Raw genomic sequence first — 20607 nt, 5'->3', positions numbered from 1 at the left:
GGGCACTGCCAGGGATCCAGGGGCAGCCACAGCTGCTCTGGCAATTCCAGCCCAGCCAGGAATTCCCAATTCCCAGTCTCCCATCCACCCCTGCCCTCTGGCAGTGGGAGCCATTCCCTGTGTCCTGTCCCTCCAGCCCTTGTCCAAGTCCCTCTCCAGCTAATCCCTTCCAAGCAAAGGATGGATTTTGATAGGAATTTCGGGAAAGCTCCAAGAAATCCAGCTTGGGAATGGAACTGCAGCAAAGCCTCTGCCAAAGCATTTCATAATGGTCAATTAATGGAAAATTCCCACTGCAGAACCCGATGGATTTTTGTTCCAACAGCAGTGCTGGAAAGATCCCGACAGCTGCAGCAAAGCAAAAGCAGGAGCACTACCAGGAGAGCAAAGAATGCTCCCACTTTTTGGGAGATTTCCCTGAACATTCCCGGTGTTGGGAAGGGCCGCACAAATGTGATCTTACATAAGGCTGGGCTTTGCTCAGGCCATGTGAGAGCTGGAAAGAGAAAAAGCAGGAAAAATACGAGGTTTGAACACGGGAATCTGCAGGGATATTGCAGGGAAACTCCAAAATTCCCTGCCTTCAGCCAGGTTGGGCAAAGCCACCTGATCCCGGTGCTCATGGAAGTTCTCCAGAATTCTGGATTCAGTTCTGATTGAATCGGCACTGATTGAGATTCAATCAATTAAAACAGATTTAAAAAACCTTCTGCTTAAAGCTCTGTGCATGTGGGTGGCTGGGGGTGGTTATTCTTTCCCAGCAACACGGGAATATCCAGGGGAAGGGAAGGGAAGGGAAGGGAAGGGAAGGGAAGGGAAGGGAAGGGAAGGGAAGGGAAGGGAAGGGAAGGGAAGGGAAGGGAAGGGAAGGGAAGGGAAGGGAAGGGAAGGGAAGGGAAGGGAAGGGAAGGGAAGGGAAGGGAAGGGAAGGGAAGGGAAGGGAAGGGAAGGGAAGGGAAGGGAAGGGAAGGGAAGGGAAGGGAAGGGAAGGGAAGGGAAGGGAAGGGAAGGGAAGGGAAGGGAAGGGAAGGGAAGGGAAGGGAAGGGAAGGGAAGGGAAGGGAAGGGAAGGGAAGGGAAGGGAAGGGAAGGGAAGGGAAGGGAAGGGAAGGGAAGGGAAGGGAAGGGAAGGGAAGGGAAGGGAAGGGAAGGGAAGGGAAGGGAAGGGAAGGGAAGGGAAGGGAAGCCCCTGGATCCCTGGCGGGGTCCAAGGCCAGGTTGGATGGGGTTTGGAACAGCCTGGGACAATGGAAGGTGTCCCTGCCCATGGCAGGGGTGGAATGGGATGGGATTTAAGGTCCTTTCCAACCCAAACTATTCCTGATTCAATAATTTCAAATACCACACCAAAAAAAACCCTATGAAGATTTACCACTGGGAAGCTCAACAAGATGAATCTCTTCACTGTTTCACAAGAAAGGGAAAAAATACCCCGAAATTTTCATTTGGGGTTGATGAAATTGTGAAGAGTCAACAGATGAATCACTCTTTAAATCAAAATGTGGGGAAAGTCTCTTAATGAACCTGAAAATAATTACGGGAAGATGTTTCCCACAGAGGTTTGTGCCACCATCAGGTTCAATTTCTCAGTCTTTAATCCCTGAATTGAACCAAACGCTCCCTAAAACCCAGGTGGGCCAGGCATGGTAAACACTGGGTTGGAAGAATTCCCCTCACACCCCCTAAGCTCCCGAACAAACGGAAAGCTCAGCCTAAGCTGATCAGAACGGGCCTAATCCAAATTCCCTGGGACCTGCATCATCATGGTGGAGTGGAGGTGCACGGAGTGTGGCAGATCCTGTTCAAATCCTCCCCGTGCAGAATTCCAAAGGCATTGAGCTGTCTGGAAGCGGGAAACACGGACCACCATCCCCAGAGCCCTGACCTGAGCTCCGGCAGAGCCGCACAAACACGAACAGCCTGGCGGGATCCAGGCTGGATGTGCTGGATCATCTCCTCCCAGCTGCTGGGCCTGCACAGTTTGCTGATTTCGTTGGTTAATTAGCTGCCTTTGTCTTCAGATGTTCAGAGCAGGCGGGACAAGAATAAAACACATCTGGGAAAGGGATGGGAGCGGCTTCATCCTGGCGGGCAGAGCGGAGACAGCGGTGACGCATCGCTGAGCCAGAGCTGCTCAGCTCCTGAGTTATCCCAAAATGAGCCGGAGCTGCTCAGCTCCTGAGTTATCCTGGAATGAGCCAGAGCTGCTCAGCTCCTGAGTTATCCCAAAATGAGCCAGAGCTGCTCAGCTCCTGAGTTATCCCAAAATGAGCCGGAGCTGCTCAGCTCCTGAGTTATCCCAAAATGAGCCGGAGCTGCTCAGCTCCTGAGTTATCCCGGAATGAGCCAGAGCTGCTCAGCTCCTGAGTTATCCCAAAATGAGCTGGAGCTGCTCAGCTCCTGAGTTATCCCAAAATGAGCCGGAGCTGCTCAGCTCCTGAGTTATCCCAAAATGAGCCGGAGCTGCTCAGCTCCTGAGTTATCCCGGAATGAGCCAGAGCTGCTCAGCTCCTGAGTTATCCCAAATGAGCTGGAGCTGCTCAGCTCCTGAGTTATCCCAAAATGAGCCGGAGCTGCTCAGCTCCTGAGTTATCCCGGAATGAGCTGGAGCTGCTCAGCTCCTGAGTTATCCCAAAATGAGCCGAACTGCTCAGCTCCTGAGTTATCCCAAAATGAGCCAGAGCTGCTCAGCTCCTGAGTTATCCCAGAATGAGCTGGAGCTGCTCAGCTCCTGAGGTATCCTGGCAATGTGAAACTTCCCTGTTCTCCAAGCTGCTTTCCCTCCTTGCCCCAGCACAGCTTTCAACCATGGAATCATTGAGACTGGAAAAGAATGTAGGATCAGCGAGTCCCAGCTGTGCCCGATGCCCACCCTGTGCCCAGCCCAGAGCTCTCAGTGCCACCTCCCAGGAATTCCTGGGACACCTCCAGCGATGGGCACTCCAAACCTCCCTGGGCACTTCCAAGCCTGAGCTCCCTTTCCATGGGGAAATTCCTGCTGCTGTCCCCCCTGCCCCTCCCCTGGCCCAGCCTGAGGCCGTTCCCTCTCCTCCTGTCCCTGTTCCTGGAGCAGAGCCCGACCCCCCCGGCTGTCCCCTCCTGTCAGGGACTGTGCAGAGCCACAGGGGTCCCCCTGAGACTCCTTTGCTCCAGGCTCAGCCCTTCCCAGCTCCTCAGGAAGTCTCCAGGAGTCTCCACCCCTTCCCAGCTCCCTCAGGAATTCTCCAGCCCCTTCCCAGCTCCCTCAGGAATTCTCCAGCCCCTTCCCCAGCTCCCTCAGGAATTCTCCAGCCCCTTCCCAGCTCCCTCAGCCTCTCCTGGGGCCCCAGACCCTTCCCAGCTCCTTCAGCTGCTGCTCATCAGATTTATTCTCAATAACTCATAGAATTCCGGAATGGTTTGGTCTAGAAGGAAGGAACTTAAAGCCCATCCAGTGCCACCCCTGCCATGGCAGGGACACCTTCTGCTATCCCAGGGTGCTCCAAACTCCACCCAACCTGGCCTGGAACACTTCCAGGGATGAAGCAGTCACAGCTCCTCCATCAAGGCAGCTTTGATGCTGAGGTTTGTGGGACAAAACCTCAAAAATTCCATTAATTTCTCTATTTCTTTCATGCTGTGGAAAGGGAACGAGCTCCCCTGCTCTCCACCCCTTCATGTGCCTGGTGTGGACACACAACAGCTCTAACCGAGCTGGAAAGACGGGAATCCAGCTATTCCCCAGCTCCGTGGGAGCTGTTTTCCCCTCTCCAACCCTTTCAAAGAGATTTATTCTGCATCTGCAGTGCTGCATGTGCAGAACAGCCCCAAAGCTCTCAAAGCAAGCAGCATTCCCAGCTGCTGGAAGGAAGCAAATGTTCCCTCCTTGTTCCCAGGATGGAGAGCGTGACCCCGGGGCACCCCTGAGGAGCTGCCATCGATTCCCGATGGGATTTCAGGAGGATCAGGCCCTGCCAGGGGCTGTTAACGCTCTCCAACACAAAAGGACAAAGCAAACGACCTCGGCACCAACAGCCCCCACAGCTCCAGCCTGTGATGCTTTCCTGAACATCCAGGCTGCAACAGAATTCCAAAAGGAAAATATAATGAGCTCTCGGTGATGGGATTTTGTGGAGAAGGCGCTTTCCCCATCTTTCAATGAGGTTAAAAAACACCTGGTTGAAAATAAGTGTTTAAAAACCACTCTGAGCATGTCCTGGTGGCACTGGAGGATGGCCCAGGAGGGTTTTCCTTCTCCGGGGACACCAAACAGAGGCAATTCCCAGCGTTCTGAGGCTGGGTGAGCACTGGAATTCCCGGGAGCAGAGAGGTTTTAGCACCCACAGGACAAACAGGAACATCCACACCAATGCTCGACTCCCACAGGGAGGGAGCAGCCCTGAGGAGAAGGATTGGGGGTGTGGGGGGATCAGAGGCTGGACATGGCCTGGAATTGTGCCCTGGCTGATCCCTCAGGTGGGGATTCTGCCCCACCTGCAGAGCTGCTCCGGCTCCTGATCCAAGAGCAGGAGGATGTGGAGCTGCTGGAGGTGATCCAGAGGAACCCACGGAGCTGCTCCAAGGGCTGGAGCTGCTCTGCTCTGGACCAGGCTGGGAGAGCTGGGAATTCCAGTGTCTTTATCCAAGTGTCCCTTTGTGTCCCATGAATGAAGCCTCTCCAGGAATCTTTTCTGGATGTTTTCGCATTTTTGTAGCTGCTGGTGACCCACACCTGACTTAAAGGTGGAGAGGGGCTTGGGACAAGGAGGGTGTGGATGTGTTGGAGGAGGTCATGGAGCTGCTCCTGGAATGGAGCCCCTCTGGAGCCAGGCTGGGAGAGCTGGGAGATGTTCCCCTGGAGAGGAGAAGGCTCCAGGGAGAGCTCAGAGCCCCTGGCAGGGCCTGAAGGGGCTCCAGGAGAGCTGCAGAGGGACTGGGGACAAGGCTGGAGGGACAGGACACAGGGAATGGCTCCCACTGCAGAGGGCCAGGGCTGGCTGGGAGATTGGGAATTGGGAATTCCTGGCTGGGCTGAAATTCCCGGAGCAGCTGTGGCTGCCCCTGGATCCCTGGCAGTGCCCAAGGCCAGGTTGGACACTGGGGGCTGGAGCAGCCTGGGACAGGGGGAGGTGTCCCTGCCATGGCAGGGGTGGCACTGGGTGGGATTTCAGGTCCCTTCCCAGCCCAAATAATTCCATGATTCCATGATTCTTTGGGAATCTGCACAGACAGAAAAGGCTGAGTGGCTTTTCCCAATGAACGGATTTTCCCCACTCAGCAGGAGTCAGGAGCTCACACAGAACGAGGCACATCCATGAATTCCCAGCAGAGGTTCCCAGCACCAAAATGCCCCAGGCATGGCCTGGAACACTGGGAAAGCCCCGGAATAATGGGAATTTCTGGGATCACTGTGCAGGATTTAATTTACTTCCACACTTGGAATCTGTGACCAGAGTACGGGTTCCTAACCTGGTCTTGTGTTTTTAAGCACATTTAATAACTAAAGGGCAACAAAAAAGATATAATTAAAGAGCAATAAATTAACTACCCTTTAATTATTTCTTAACTAATAATTTAATTACGAAATAATTACAAGGGCAAAGAAAAGTGCCAACAGGAAACATTTCCACCCTGGAAAAATAACTCAGGGTCTGGGTGGCTGGACACGATGTAACAAGCACAAAACATCAAATTTCTCCAAAAAGAACAGTGAATAATTTAAATTATATTCATATTTTATAAACTATTGTTGGCTGTAAGCACCTCATAGGGGAAATCAGTACAGAAGAGCTTTTTTGGATCCAGGGAATATAAATATAAGGAGCAAGAATTAGCTTGGAAATGGAAGGAAACCAAGTCAGTTTGGGGAAGAACCAGGCTGTTTTTTTATGGAAAATGAAGCAGTTGAATAGAAAAATTTGGGCAGAGAGAGGATTCCTCAAAGCTCCACGATCAGATGGTTTATAGGGGGAAAAAAAAAGTCATTAAATTGATTTTTAGTAGAGCAGCCAAGAAAAAAAACCAACCCTAAAAAGCAGACAGGGCCATGAGATACAAGAGGTCAAACTGAGCCGGGGTGGCAGGGTCAACTCAAAAATGAAATTCCATGAAAAAACACAATCAGAGTGGATTAAAAATTCCAGATCATTACCATTAAATCAAGTGCACTCGAATCAAGACATGGAGTCACTGAAGGCATTTTTAATCCCACTTCCAGCAGGTTCTTCCCAAGTTTACTCTGGATCCCCACTGTGCCGGAAAATCCAGATGGACCAGGAGCACCCACCAAAAAAAAGTGGAATAAACAGGATTTGAACCCACTCTGACACTGCAGGGACTCAGATTTTTTAACAGTAATTTTGAGTTATTCATTCCCTCTGTACCTGCATCCTTTTTCCATAAAAAAACCCAGGAAAAATGGATTTCCCAAGGCAGGAACAACAGGAGCTGATGCCAAAGGCCACCCGACGTGCTCGGCGTGGAATAATTGTTACAAATGGGAGTATTAACATCTTAAGTCAGTAATTATTGGTTTCATAATCCCAAACCTAATTAATGCTCGTTCCTCCACTTCTTAAAGGACAGAAACTTAATTTTGTGGAATTAATGAACAACAAACAGGGTTAGGAAAGTCTGGTTTTAGAGCACATCCATCTCCACTCAGTGAAATTTTTCCAGAGGCTCCTGAAAAGGTTTAAATAAATCCCTGTTAAAAGTGAAATTCGGAATTAATTGAGTGTAAATAAAGAGGAGAGGCTCCTGGTAAGACCCCGCTGCCTTATTTTGGATTTCAAATGGTTTAAAAGGAGAGTAAAAATATTTGAATAAAGAAAAAAAAATGGTTGATTATTTCTTCATTTATAATAACCAAGGGAGTGCAGAATGGGTGGTGGAGATGATCTGAGGGTTGGAGCAGTTCTGTGAGGAAACTTGGGAGAATTGGGAATGTTTACATGGAAAGGCTCCAGGGAGAGCTCAGAGCCCCTGGCAGGGCCTGAAGGGGCTCCAGGAGAGCTGGAGAGGGACTGGGGACAAGGGCTGGAGGGACAGGACACAGGGAATGGCTCCCACTGCCAGAGGGCAGGGCTGGATGGGAGATTGGGAATTGGGAATTCCTGGCTGGGCTGGAATTGCCAGAGCAGCTGTGGCTGCCCCTGGATCCCTGGCAGTGCCCAAGGCCAGGTTGGACACTGGGGCTGGAGCAGCCTGGGACAGTGGGGGGTGTCCCTGCAGGGACTGGATGGGATTTCAGATCCTTTCAATCCCAAAACATTCCATGATTCCGCAATAACAAGAGCCGGGTTTCCTCCCTCCTTTCCCGTTTCTCTTCCAGGGCTCCCATTTCTTTTCCAGCCTTAAACTCTTTCCCATAAAAAATGTCAGGGCAGGAGCCTCTCCAGTGCTGCCCCACAATCCCTGCCCTAAAATCTCCCATTTCCCCCCTGGTCTGACTCCAGACAATGACAAAATACAGATTTTTTTTTTTTCCCCTAAAAAATATTTCAGGGAAAAGGAATAAAAGGAAAACCAGGACCTGAGGCCATAAATAACAGTGAGAGGATGAGGAAAAAGGAAGGCTGGGGAAGGAACTCCTGGCAGGGAAATGAAGATGACAAATCAAAGAGGAAAACCGACCTGCCTGGAACATTTAGAGCCAAGCCTAAACCCAGAGAAGCCAAGTCTTTCTGCTGACAGTTGGAATTCCCAGCCCGTTCCAGGAGCCGGAGCTAAAATCCCATCCAGCTTGGAAAAGGCCCTCAGGGGATCACCTAAACCCCATCCACGGGGATGCTGTTCCTCAGTCCTGCACAAATCCAACCCAAGATGTTGTTACGGGGTGGAAATGGAGCTGGATTCCAAGGGGCAGCCAAGATTTTCCTCCTTGGATAATGGCATTTTCCAAAAACTCCTTTCCCAAAATCTACCGGGTTTTTGAGGTTGTTCTAGCTGAGTTTCAAATTGTGATCAAGACCCCACAGACAATTAACCCCCAGCACTTCATTAAAATTGGTGTGGGGAAAAAGGGGGGCACCAGAGCAAGGCTCGGGTTGGCCACACCTGGATATCCATGGATGCTCTGCAGAGCCTGGAATTACAGAGTCCCAGGGAGAAGGATGGGGCTGGAGATGGAGGATGAGGAAAAACCTGTCAGAATCTGCATTTTATTGATTGTGCCACTCTAATTACCCAAAATAATCGAGTCATGCAAGTGCAGGACCTTGAAATTCTTCCCTGTGAGGGTGGGGAGGGATTGGAACGGAATTCCCAGAGAAGCTGTGGATGCCCCTGGATCCCTGGCAGTGCCCAAGGCCAGGCTGGAGCAGCCTGGGACAGTGGGAGGTGTCCCTGCCATGGCAGGGGTGGCCCTGGGTGGGATTTAAGGTCCAACCTAAATCGTTCCATGATTTTATCAAATGCAGAAGAGCCAAGGAGCAAAACCTCTCCCCTGAAGGAGTGGCCAGGCCTTGGAAGAGATTCCCCAGGGAATGGTGGAATCCCCATCCCTGGAAATGTTCACAAGGAGACACCTCAAAATGGGATTTAACATTTGTGGGAAGATTCAAGGGTTGATTCTGGGGGGGTTTTCCAACCTTTATTTTCCTACAATTCTGCATTTCTGGTGGGACCACCCACACCAAACCCCTCCTGACCTGCACGAGGATCTGCCCTCAGTGCAAACCCCACACAGGGAATTTTCCAGGGATTGGCAGCACTGGAGTATTCCAGTCAGGAACAGCGAATTTCAGCCTTAAACTCAGCTCTTCCTATAAACCAAGCCTAATTCCATGACTACAGATTCCTGTAAAGAGGGGGAATTTTGGAGCCATGAAAAGGAGCTGGCTTTGAACTCCAGGGATATTTACAGCATCAATTATCCCGAATTTCATCTGACACCAGCTCGTCTCAGGCTGATCCAGCCACAGCCATTAGAACCATTAATGGCTCTTAATTAGAACCAGTTTTAATTTAGGAAGGGAACAGCATAAAAGGCATCTAAATAACCTCGTGGAACTTTTCCTGGAGTTTCTTCCAGGAGGAAAAGGAAATCTGCACCCACAGCCAGGTAATGCTGTGGAATTAAAGCTCTGTAATTAATTGTGAGCTTTATTCCCGAGTTAAAAATTCCTGGTATCAGGAGGATCCTGAGGAGAAAATTCCTGCAAGGAACATCCTCAGCAGCTCTTCAGGGTGAGTTAAACATCACCAACATCAGCTCAGTGTGGAAACAGGAATAATTCCTATCGGGAATTCTGCATTTCCATTCCTCCAGGCATGGTTAATTTTCACTTGGAATTTGCCCCAGGAGCGTTGGGATTAATCAGGATGGATTAATAATTAAATCATAATAAATAATAAATTTAATAAAATTAAACCAATAATTTTAGTGGGGACTCAAAGGGGTTTGGACACCCGGAGCCAGCAGGGTGGGGGTGAGTGCTCACTCTCATCCCTTCAGCATTCCCACAATTCCCACTTTTCTGTCTGCTCTTACCACTCTCACTCCAGCACCATTCCTGTGATTCCATCCCAGAACTGATTCCAGGGAGAGCCTCTGGAACTTCACTGGATCCATGAGCACAAGGAATTGTTCTCCCTAAATCCCAGCTCAACCTCTTCATCCCAGAATTCCAAATTTTCCCATCCCTCACAATGCACGTGTCCCTTCCACCATAAGTAAATTCCTAAACCTCTCCCTGCACTAAATTTCTTGGATAAAACTTATTTCCACCCTGACTTCCACATGATTCTCAGGAATCCTTGAACCTTCACCTGACCTTTTGCTCCACCTTTTTTCCAGGCTTGAATCCATAAAAATCTGGGAACCAAGAGGAATGCAAAACCACATTTTCCATGAAGGTATCAGCACTTTTTCTTCACTAAAAATTGGGCAATTTAGGCAATTTGTCCTTTGGGAAGAGCAGCGAAGCTTTCTTGTCAGAACTCTGCTCCTTAAAATGAAAATACTTCACTTATTCCATCTTTCCCTTCCCTAAAACAGGAGGAGGTGTCCTCCAAGTAAAAAACTTTTCTGGGAGTCGAAGAATAAAAGCTTCTCCTTCAAAGCCAAAGATGAGATGGACTTTAAAGAGTGAAGAAAAGGAAGCAGAGTTTGAGTCTGGCGTGAACTGAGCTCGGATCTCTGAGGCAGTCTCTTCTCCTGGTGGCTCCAGAAGAATGGAGCTCTCCCTGCTGGGAATTCATTTCCAAGGGAACTGAGGATGTCTGATGGAATTTGAGGTGAGAAATGGGAATTTTCAGCCACAGCTGGGAGAGACAAAACGGCTTTGCTAAAACAGGAAATAAGGACAGAAAGTTGCCTCCTACAGAAATCATCCCTGGCGGGTTTGGAACAGGTCATTCCTTCCCCTGGACGGAAAAAAGGCTTTCCAAAAGGAATTATCCAAGGAAATCAAGGAGATGAGGGGAAAAGTTATGAGGGCAGGGAGAGACAGGAAAAGGAGGAGTGAATTTAAGCAGGATTTGGGTGGGATATTGGGAAGGAAGTGCCCAAGGCCAGGTTGGACAGCTTGGAGCAGCCTGGGACAGTGGGAGGTGTCCCTGACCATGGAAGGGTCTGGAATGCGATGGGATTTAAGATCCCTTCCACCTCAAACCATTCCAGGATTCTGGGAGTGAACACAAAGCAAATTTTGCACTCCAGAGTCCAAGGGAGGTTCCAGGATGATCCAAGGGATGGAGCAGCTCTGCTGGGAGAGCTGGGAATGTTCTCCTGGAGAAGAGAAGGATCCAGGGAAACCTCAGAGCAATCCCAACCTTTCGTTTTCTCACTGCAATCCAAATCTTCCCTACTTTTCCCTGCAATCCCAATCCCTCACGTTTTTCACTGAAATCCAAATAGTTCTTCTTTTTCACCACAATCCAAATCCTTCACATTTTCCCTGCAATCCCAACCCCTTCCCATTTTTCACTGCAACCCAAATCCTTCATATTTTTCCCTGAAATCCCAACCTGTCACATTTTTCCTTGCAATCCATATCCTCCAGATTTTTCCACATTTTGCACCACGGTCCCAATCCTTCACATCCCTCACCACAATTTCAATCCTTCATATTTTTCACTGAAATCCAAATCCTTCATATTTTTTGCTCCAATCCAAATCCTCCACGTTTTTCACTGAAATCCCAATCCTTTCTTTTTCTCCCTGCAATCCCAATCCTTTCTTTTTCTCCCTGCAATCCCAATCTTTTCTATTTTCCCTGCAATCCTAATCTTTCCTATTTTTCCCTGCAATCCTAACCCTTCATTTTTTTTCCCTGTAATCCCAATTCCCCACATTTTTTGCTGTAATCCCAATCCATATTTTCACTCACATCCCAATCCATCACGTTCTCCACCACAATCCCAATCTGTATTTTTAACTCCAATCCCAAACCTTCACATTTTCCATCCCAGTCGTTCACAGTTTCCTCACAATCCCAATCCATCACATTCTTCATCATGATCCAACTCCTTCACATTTTTACCCCAAACCCAATCCTTCACATTTTCACCCCAATCCTTCAAAGTTCCCTTGCTATCCCAATCCATCACATTCTTCATCAGGATCCAAATCCTTCACATTTTCCTTGCAATCCAAATCCATCACATTCTTCAGCACGATCCAAATCCTTCACATTTTTCACCCGAATCCCAAACCTTCACAGTTTTCACCCCAGTCATTCACAGTTTCCTTGCAATCCCAATACATCACATTCTACACCATGCTCCAAATCCTTCACATTTTCACCCCAATCCCAATCCTTCACGTTTTTCACCCATCTCAATCCTTCACACTTTCCTTGCAATCCAAATCCATGACATTCTTCATCACGATCCAAATCCTTCATGTTTTTAACAATCCCAACCTTCACATTTTTCATCCCAGTCATTCACAATTTCCTTGCCATCCCAAGGGATCACATTCTTCACCACAATCCAAACCCTTCACATTTTCCTTGCAATCCAAAACCTTCACATTTTCCACCCCAATCCCAAATCTTCACATCTTCCCTGCAATCCAAATCCATCATATTCTTCAGCACGATCCAAAGCCTTCACAATTTTCACTCCAATCCCAAACCTTCACATTTTTCACTCCAATCCCAAACCTTCACATTTTTCACTCCAATCCCAATCCTTCACATTTTCCTTGCAATCCAAATCCATCACATTCTTCACCACGATCCAAAGCCTTCACATTTTTCACCACGATGCCAACCTCACAGTTTTCACCCCAATCCCAATCCTTCACATTTTCCATCCCAGTCGTTCACATTTTCCTTGCCATCTCAATCCATCACATCCTCCACCACGCTCCAGCTCCTTCACATTTTTTACCACAATCCCAACCCTTCACATTTTCACCCCAATCCAATCCTTCACACTTTCCTTGCAATCCAAATCCATGACTTTCTTCACAATGATCCAACTCCTTCCCATTTTTCACCCCCATCCCAATCCTTCACATTTCTCACCCCAATCCCCCACGTTTTCCAATCCCAACCCTTCCCGCTCTTCCAACCCTACAAGCTCCACAAACCCTCAGCGCCCGCCATTAAAATCGGGATTCGCGAGGAGCCGAACATTTCTTGGGAACAACAGACATTTCAAGGTATCCCCAAAGGGCAGAATTCCATGGATTTACTCACAGTACACGTCCACCCGGATGGATTTGATGGCCGGGGAGCCCAGGCCGTTCTCGGCCTTGCAGTAGTAGCGGCCTCCCTGGTGTCTCTGGATGTTGGAAATCCGCAGGGTTTCGTTGAAGACACTGGAATCCTGGAATCTGTCAGAGGCACTTCCTGCTGTTTTGGTCCACCTGATCTGAGCAAGCACCAAAAACCAGGATTACTTTAGGTCTGGAAAATGGGCACAGTCTTAAACTCGGCACCAAACCACGGGATCTGTGTGGGTGGCACCGGGATGTCACCTTGGATGACTCAGGGAAATTCCCAAGAAAACTCAACAGCTCACGGGAACAACACTTCATCCAAGAGTCCTGAGGAGTGGGATTTCATGGAATCATGGACTGGTTGGGGTTGGGAGGAGTTCAAAGATCCCATTCCAGCCCCTGCCATGGGCAGGGACACATCCCACTATCCCAGGTTGCTCCAAGCCTTGAACATTCCCAGGGATTTCTGACCTGTGGGATTGGAGGCTGCCTGTGATGGGTCTGAGAGGGGAAATGAATTTGTATTTCCTTTATTTTTTTTCTGATGCTTTTCTTATTTTGGTAATCACAGAATGCCAGAGGGGTTTGGGTGGGAAGAGACCTTAAATCCCATCCCATTCCAACCCAGGGACACCTCCCACTGTCCCAGGCTGCTCCAAGCCCCAGTTCTGCAGGAGAGCTGCAGAGGGGCTGGGGACAAGGGCTGGAGGGACAGGACACAGGGAATGGCTCCCACTGCCAGAGGGCAGGGATGGGTGGGAGATTGGGAATTGGGAATTCCTGGCTGGGCTGGAATTGTCAGAGCAGCTGTGGCTGCCCCTGGATCCCTGGCAGTGCCCAAGGCCAGGTTGGACACTGGGGCTGGAGCAGCCTGGAACAGTGGGAGGTGTCCCTGCCATGGAAGTGTCTGGAATGGCATGGGATTTAAGTCTCATCCCAACCCATTCCAGGATTCCATGGAAAGAACTGGGAATGGGGAGGTGATCCCAGTGCTCACCAGTACTCCGTGCCAGCCCCACCACTGCTCTGAATTCCCAGTGAACCAAAAAATTCATTTTTGTTCCATAAACCAGAAAACAATCAGAGTAGGAATTTCTCATTCCCTCCATCCAAAGCTTCTACAATTCCCCTGCATTAAAATCCAAGGGCCCCTCTCTTTCCTTGTGTAACCTTGGGAAGATGTGGAATATCAAGCAAAGTTCTGGAGAAAAACCACAGAACTCATTAAAGAACAAAAAATTTCCTCAGGAAAGGAAGGGATAAGCTCAGCAATGGCACAGTATCCAAGGAAAAATCAGGGAATAACCATCAGCAGCTTTAAAACACCCAGGAAGGAGAAGAAACCAATCGTGGATCAATTCCCAATATAAAATCCTTTAAATCAGAGCCAGTACTTCCAAAGGATTTTCCTGGGAATGCTGGAAGTTTCAGGATGGAGCCAGGGATGGGAAATCTCCTCCTCATCACCAGGATCAGCTCCATAAAACCATCCCCAGGTTTGGGATTTCCACCACCAATCAGTGTCCAACACCACCCTCAGTGTCCAAAGGTGTAAATCCCAATTTTTCCCTAAAAATCATTTATTATTCCAGGTTTTCCCAGGAATTTTTTTCCCTGCTCCTCCCTGGACAACCTGTGAGATCCCAGTTTGCCCCATGCTGGTACCCCAGCCCCGAGGTGATGCCTTCACCCCCTTTGGGAATGGGATATTTGAAGGATGGAGATCTTTGGAGCTGCTCCCTCCCATCCCAAGCAGGCCTGGGAAACCAGGAGCTCCCTGTTCCCAGAGGGATTTGTTTCCCTCAAGGGCAAAAAGGCATAAAAATGTGTTTGTGTCATTAAATTCAAGCTCTGGAGTCTAAACAGAGAAGGAAAAATGCCTTCAACCGGGATTTTTTTCCACTTGAAATTCACTCCTCGGAGCAGAATCGTAGTTCAAAGTGACAGAGCCGTGGTGAAACCCAGGCAGCTCAAATTGAGACATTTTTTACCTCTTAAAACAACAATTTCAGGTGTTGTTTCTGCTTTTCCTTCTCCTCATCTCCACTCATTTTACTCCCCAGGAAAACCCTTGGGGAAAACAGGGAAGCAGCAGCTCCACAGAGCGTTCCCAAAATGCTGTCAGAGATGACAACGCCTCAGCTGAGCTGCACACGAGGAAATGTTCCTGCTGTAATCCTTCAGCAGGAACAATCCAGACTCCATCACCTGTCACAGTCCTTAGGGGAGGGATTTTGGGGCTGACACAAAGATCTGGGGCTGGGAAGTGTCATAAATAACGGAACCCAAATAAAAACCCCAAATAAGCAAAAAGATGAAACAAAACCAAGCCCTGCTTCCAAAGCCTGAGTTTGGTTTTCAGGAGATTCCTGGCCCTCGTAATTTCACAGAATCATGAAGGTCTGAAAAGCCCTCCAAGGTCATGAAGCCCAATATGGCACTGCCAAGGCCACCATGCCCCGTGTCCCCAAGTGCCACCTCCACATGGATTTAAATCCCTACAGAGATGGGGACTCCAGCCTGTCAACTCCAACAAATTTAGGGAAGAAATTTTCCCAAATATCCAATCTAAACCTCATGGAATCCCTGAGGTTAGAAAGGATCTCCAAGGTCACCCAGTCCCAGCTGTGCCCGATGCCCACCCTGTGCCCACCCAGAGCTCTCAGTGCCACCTCCAGGAATTCCTGGGACACCTCCAGGGATGGGCACTCCAAACCTCCCTGGGCACTTCCAAGGCCTGAGCTCCCTTTCCATGGGGAAATTCCTGCTGCTGTCCCCCTGCCCCTCCCCTGGCCCAGCCTGAGGCCGTTCCCTCTCCTCCTGTCCCTGTTCCTGGAGCAGAGCCCGACCCCCCCGGCTGTCCCCTCCTGGCAGGGACTGTGCAGAGCCACAGGGTCCCCCTGAGCCTCCTTTGCTCCAGGCTGAGCCCCTTCCCAGCTCCCTCAGGAATTCTCCAGCCCCTTCCCAGCTCCCTCAGGAATTCTCCAGCCCCTTCCCAGCTCCCTTCCCTTCCCTGGACACGCTCCAGCCCCTCCAGGTCCTTCTTGTCCCCCCAGGATTGGCGCTGGGGCCTCACCAGTGCCAAGCACAGTCTCCAAAGTTTCACCCATCCCTAATTTTTTGCTCTGTCAGGCCCACAGCACATTCCCAACCTCCTCCAAGGCAGATCCCACAGGAAGCCAGGCTGGTTTTTGGGAAGCCTCTTCTAGACCAGACTAAATCTGGTTCGGGGGAGCTCCCAAAGGGCCGGGTTTAGGGGGCCCCGTTCCCACCACGCCTGTTCTGGAACATCACCAAGGTTATTGAATCCCTGCGGATCAACATCAGCCCCCTTGATTAAATCTGTTCCCATTTTTACAACTCCATAAAAAATAATCCTGAAAAATTGTGCTCTCCTTGAGGAAGCACCAACAGAAGAGGAAGAAATTCTGGGGAAAATCCTAAATATTGGGAGCTGATGAATCCCAGTTTATGTTCACAGCAGAGCTTGTTGGTATTTCCAGAACATCCCTGTGAGACAGGAAATGAACCCCACCCTCATTTCCAAGAAATTTTCTGAACTGAATTCCAAATCTCAGTGATCCAAACCCTAAATTTGCCGGTAATCCAAACCCTAAATATCAATGAACCAAACCCTAAGTTTCCCAGTGATCCAAATCTAAATCTCCCAGAGATCCAAACCCTAAATCTCCCAGAGATCCAAACCCTAAATCTCAAAGATCCAAACCCTAAATCTCCCCATGATGCAAACCATAAATCTCAATGATCCCAACCCGAAATCTCTCAGTGATCCAAACCCTAAATCTCCTGGTGACCTAAACCCTAAATCTCAATGATCCAAACCTTAATTCTCCCAGAGTTCCAAACCCTAAATTTTCCTCTGATCCAAACCCTGTGATCCAAAACCTCAATCTCCCTGTGATCTAAACCCTAAATCTCCCAGTGATCCAAACCCTAAATCTCAATGATCCAAACACTAAATCTCAATGATCCAAACCTTAAATCTCCCAGTGACCTAAACCCAAAATCTCAATTATCCAAATCCTAAATTTTCCAGTGATTCAAACCCTAAATTTTCCAGTGATCCTAAATCTCAGTGATCCAAATCCAAAATCCCCCAGAGATCGAAACCTTACATCTCCCAGTGATCCAAACCCTAAATCGCGAAGATCCAAACCTTTAATCTAATGATCCAAACCCTAAATCTCCCCATGATGCAAACCATAAATCTCAAAGATCCAAACCCTAAATCTCCTAGTAATCCAAACCCTAAATTTTCCAATGATTCAAACCCTAAACCTCTGCATGATCCAAACCCTAAATCTTGAAGATCCAAACCCTAAATCTCCCTGGGATGTAAACCACAAATCTCAATGATCCCAACCCAAAATCTCCCAGTGATCCAAACCCTAAATCTCCCAGTGACCTTAACCCTAAATCTCAATGATCCAAACCCTAAATTTTCCAGAGATCCAAACCCTAAACCTCAATGATCCAAACCCTGAATGTCCCTGTGATCCCAATCAGCTGTGCCGTTTTTCCCTCCCATAGGATCCCAATTCCTCCCGATGCTGATCCCAAAATAGGAGTGAGAGTCTGAGCTGCCACCGGGTTCAGCTGTGGTGACAAAGAAAGGAGCTGACATTTGATTTTGCTGGAAAAGTGAGAGAACCGGGAAGGGGGAGCAGGGAAAAATGGGGAAAGGGTGGGAATGTCGGTAAGAGGGATTTGGCAGCACAGCTTGGAAGGAAAGGCATCGACAGCAAAAGGCCAGGCAGGAGCAGCAGCTGCTGAGAACGAGTCACAGATCCTGCAAAAACTCCCTGATCCCTTAAAAATCTGATATTCCATATAAAATAGTCCTTAGAAAACCGGGAATCAGAGTGACTGGCTGAACAAGGGTTATTTGTTTGGGATTTTCCTAAAAAAAATCCCTTTTTCCTTTCAAATGATGAGGTCCTGATGGTCACAAAGTATGAAAAAAATGCGGTGATACAAAATTCCAGGGTCTAAACACATTCCAAAAAGGAGATTATTCCTTGGTGGGAATTTGATCCATCCATACCTTCCTATCCCAGACACTGGATGCAAATTTCCATCAGGCAATTCCAAAATATCGGCCTGAGCACACCCTGCCTGCACACTCCAGGTGTTGGAGACAGGACAAGGAACGTGTGGGATCAGTCAGGATGGAAATTCCAAAGGTTTTGACTCAATGTTTCCATGTTTTTCGCTCTGTGAGCACTGATCTTCCCTTTCTTCCAGAGGATAAATTGGCAAAGTCTCCTCCAGGCACGAATACGCCTCAAACAATGTTAAAAAACACTGGGAAAAGGCTCAGATCTCTCCTTCCCCAAACTTGGCACGGCTTAAAAAGGTTCTGGAAATTCCTTTGTTCCGGGAAAAGGAATTGGAAAGGTGTTGGCATCCCACTGGCTGCGATTCCAGCTCATTTCCAATTCCAGCAGAAGAAAAACGCAGCAAACTCCAGTGATCCCAAATAGCATCATTCATGTCCTGTGGAGCGCTCCTGGCACACCTTCCAACGGCTCCCACCAGCGCCAAGGAGCCGAGTCTGGGAACGCTTCCCACATTTCAGGAGAATTGCAAGGAGATGTAAAGGAACAACAACAAAAAAAGCCTGGGTTGGCTTGCAGCTTGGAGTAAAACCAGGACTAAGGGCTGGGATTAAGGGTTTGGAAAGGCAGGGTTAAGGGAATCAGCGCAATGGGAAGCAGCAATGGGAATTTCCAAAGGGAAGGGAAGAGAGATAAAAATCAGGGAATGTTTAAAACTGGACAAAGCAGAGGGAAAAGGGGACAGCCACTGATTCATAACTGCCTGAGGGACAGGACACAGGGAATGGCTCCCACTGCCAGAGGGCAGGGATGGATGGGAGATTGGGAATTCCTGGCTGGGCTGGAATTGCCAGAGCAGCTGTGGCTGCCCCTGGATCCCTGGCAGTGCCCAAGGCCAGGTTGGACACTGGGGCTGGAGCAGCCTGGGACAGTGGGAGGTGTCCCTGCCGTGGCAGGGGTGGCTCTGGGGGGGGTTTAAGGTTCTCCTGACCCAAACTGAGCCAGGATTCCACAACAGCTGAAGGCTCTTCCCAACACCACCATTCCAACCCAAATAACCCCAAGATTCCATAGCACAAAAAGGCTCTTCCCAAACACACCATTCCAGCTCAAACCATTCCAAGATTCCATAACATTCTAAGGCTCTTCCCAGCTACACAATTCCAATCCAACCCATTCCAATTCCCTAAATGGGAATGGCTCCTGGATTTTCCAGACTTGAAGGATTTTTTTTTCTTTTATTGTAATTCATCTTTCTTTGGCTCTGATGCAAATTCCCTGGATTATTTTTTCCACAGCACTCTAAGGCTCTTCCTGACAACAGCATTCCCCAAGATTCCAGAGAAGCTGAAGGGTGTTCACAACTACATCATTCCAGCACAAACCACTTCAGGATTCCTCAGCACCTGAAGTCTTTCCCAAAAGCACCATTCCAAACCATCCATTCCGTGATTCCATAGCTCTGAAAAGCTCTTCCCAACCACACCATTCCAACCCAAACCATCCCATGATTCCACAACAGCTGAAGGCTCTTCCCAACACCGCCATTCCAACCCAAACCATTCCAAGATTCCATAGCACCTAAAGGCTTTTCCCAGTTATACCATTCCAGCTCAAACCATTCCAAGATTCCATAACACTCTAAGGCTCTTCCCAATGACACCATTCCAATCCAACCCATCCCAAGATTCCATGGCTCTTCCCAACAACACCATTCCAGTGCAAACCATTCATGGAATGGTGTCACTGGGAACCCAGCCCATTCATTCCATGATTCCATAGCACTTAAAGGCTCTTCCCAATAACACCCAACATTCCAACCCAAACCATTCCAAGATTCCATAGCACTGAAAGGCTCTTCCAACTACACCATTCCATGATTCCATAACAGCTGAAGGTTCTTCCCAATTACACCATTCCAACCCAAACCCTTCACGGAATGCTGTTGTTGGCAACCTTACCCTTCCATTCCAAGATTCCATGGCACCTAAAGGCTCTTCCCAACAACAGCATTCCAGTGCAAACCATTCACAGAATGGTGTTGTTGGGAACCTAATCCGTTCATTCCATGAATCCAGTGCATTTAAAGACTCTTCCCAATAACTCTATTCCAACATAAACCATTCCATGATTCTGTAGAAGGCTCTTCCCAACTACACCATTCCAGGATTCCATAGCACTCTAAGGCTCTTCCAAATACACCATTCCATGATTCCACAAGAGCTGAGGGCTCTTCCCAATTACACCATTCTAACCCAAACCATTCCATGATTCTGTAGAAGGCTCTTCCCAGCTACATCATTCCAGGATTCCACAGGAACTGAGGTTTTTTCCGAACACCACCATTCCAGCCCCAAACATTCCGTGATTCCACAACAGTTGAAGGCTCTTCCCAATTACACCATCCCAAGATTCCATAGCACTCTAAGGCTCTTCCAACTACACCATTCCAAGATTCCACAAGAGCTGAGGGCTTTTCCCAACACCACCATTCCAACCCAAACAATTCCATGATTCTGTAGAAGGCTCTTCCCAGCTACACCATTCCAGGATTCCACAAGAACTGAAGTTTTTTCCGAACACCACCATTCCAGCCCCAAACATTCCGTGATTCCACAACAGTTGAAGGCTCTTCCCAACAACACCATTCCAAGATTCCACAAGAGCTGAGGGCTTTTCCCAACACCACCATTCCAACCCAAACCACTCCAGCTCCACCCATGGCAACGTCTCCTGGATTTCCCAAACTTGCAGGATTATTCCTCTTTTATTGTAATTCCACTTTGGTTGTGGTGCAAATTCCCTGGATTTTGCCAGCACTTTCTCCTTAACGATGTATTTACCTAATTAACATAATTGTCTGCAATTATGTAATTAG

General features: G+C 48.5%; 1 protein-coding gene across 1 annotated transcript in view; it reads right to left on the bottom strand.

Annotated features, from left to right (window-relative positions):
• Positions 1-20607, bottom strand: part of MDGA2 (MAM domain containing glycosylphosphatidylinositol anchor 2) — a 216659-nt gene that overhangs the window by 125560 nt on the left and 70492 nt on the right. The window contains exon 4 of the mRNA XM_063399182.1: positions 12629-12803. Coding sequence (XP_063255252.1) covers positions 12629-12803 — 175 coding nt within the window. The remainder of the gene's footprint in view (positions 1-12628; positions 12804-20607) is intronic.

The sequence above is a fragment of the Prinia subflava genome, chromosome 5 (genome assembly GCF_021018805.1).
Source record: "Prinia subflava isolate CZ2003 ecotype Zambia chromosome 5, Cam_Psub_1.2, whole genome shotgun sequence".
Classification (NCBI taxonomy): Eukaryota; Metazoa; Chordata; class Aves; order Passeriformes; family Cisticolidae; genus Prinia; species Prinia subflava.
The sequence above is the reverse complement of the archived record's forward strand: the minus strand, read 5'-3'. Positions and strand labels throughout refer to the sequence as shown.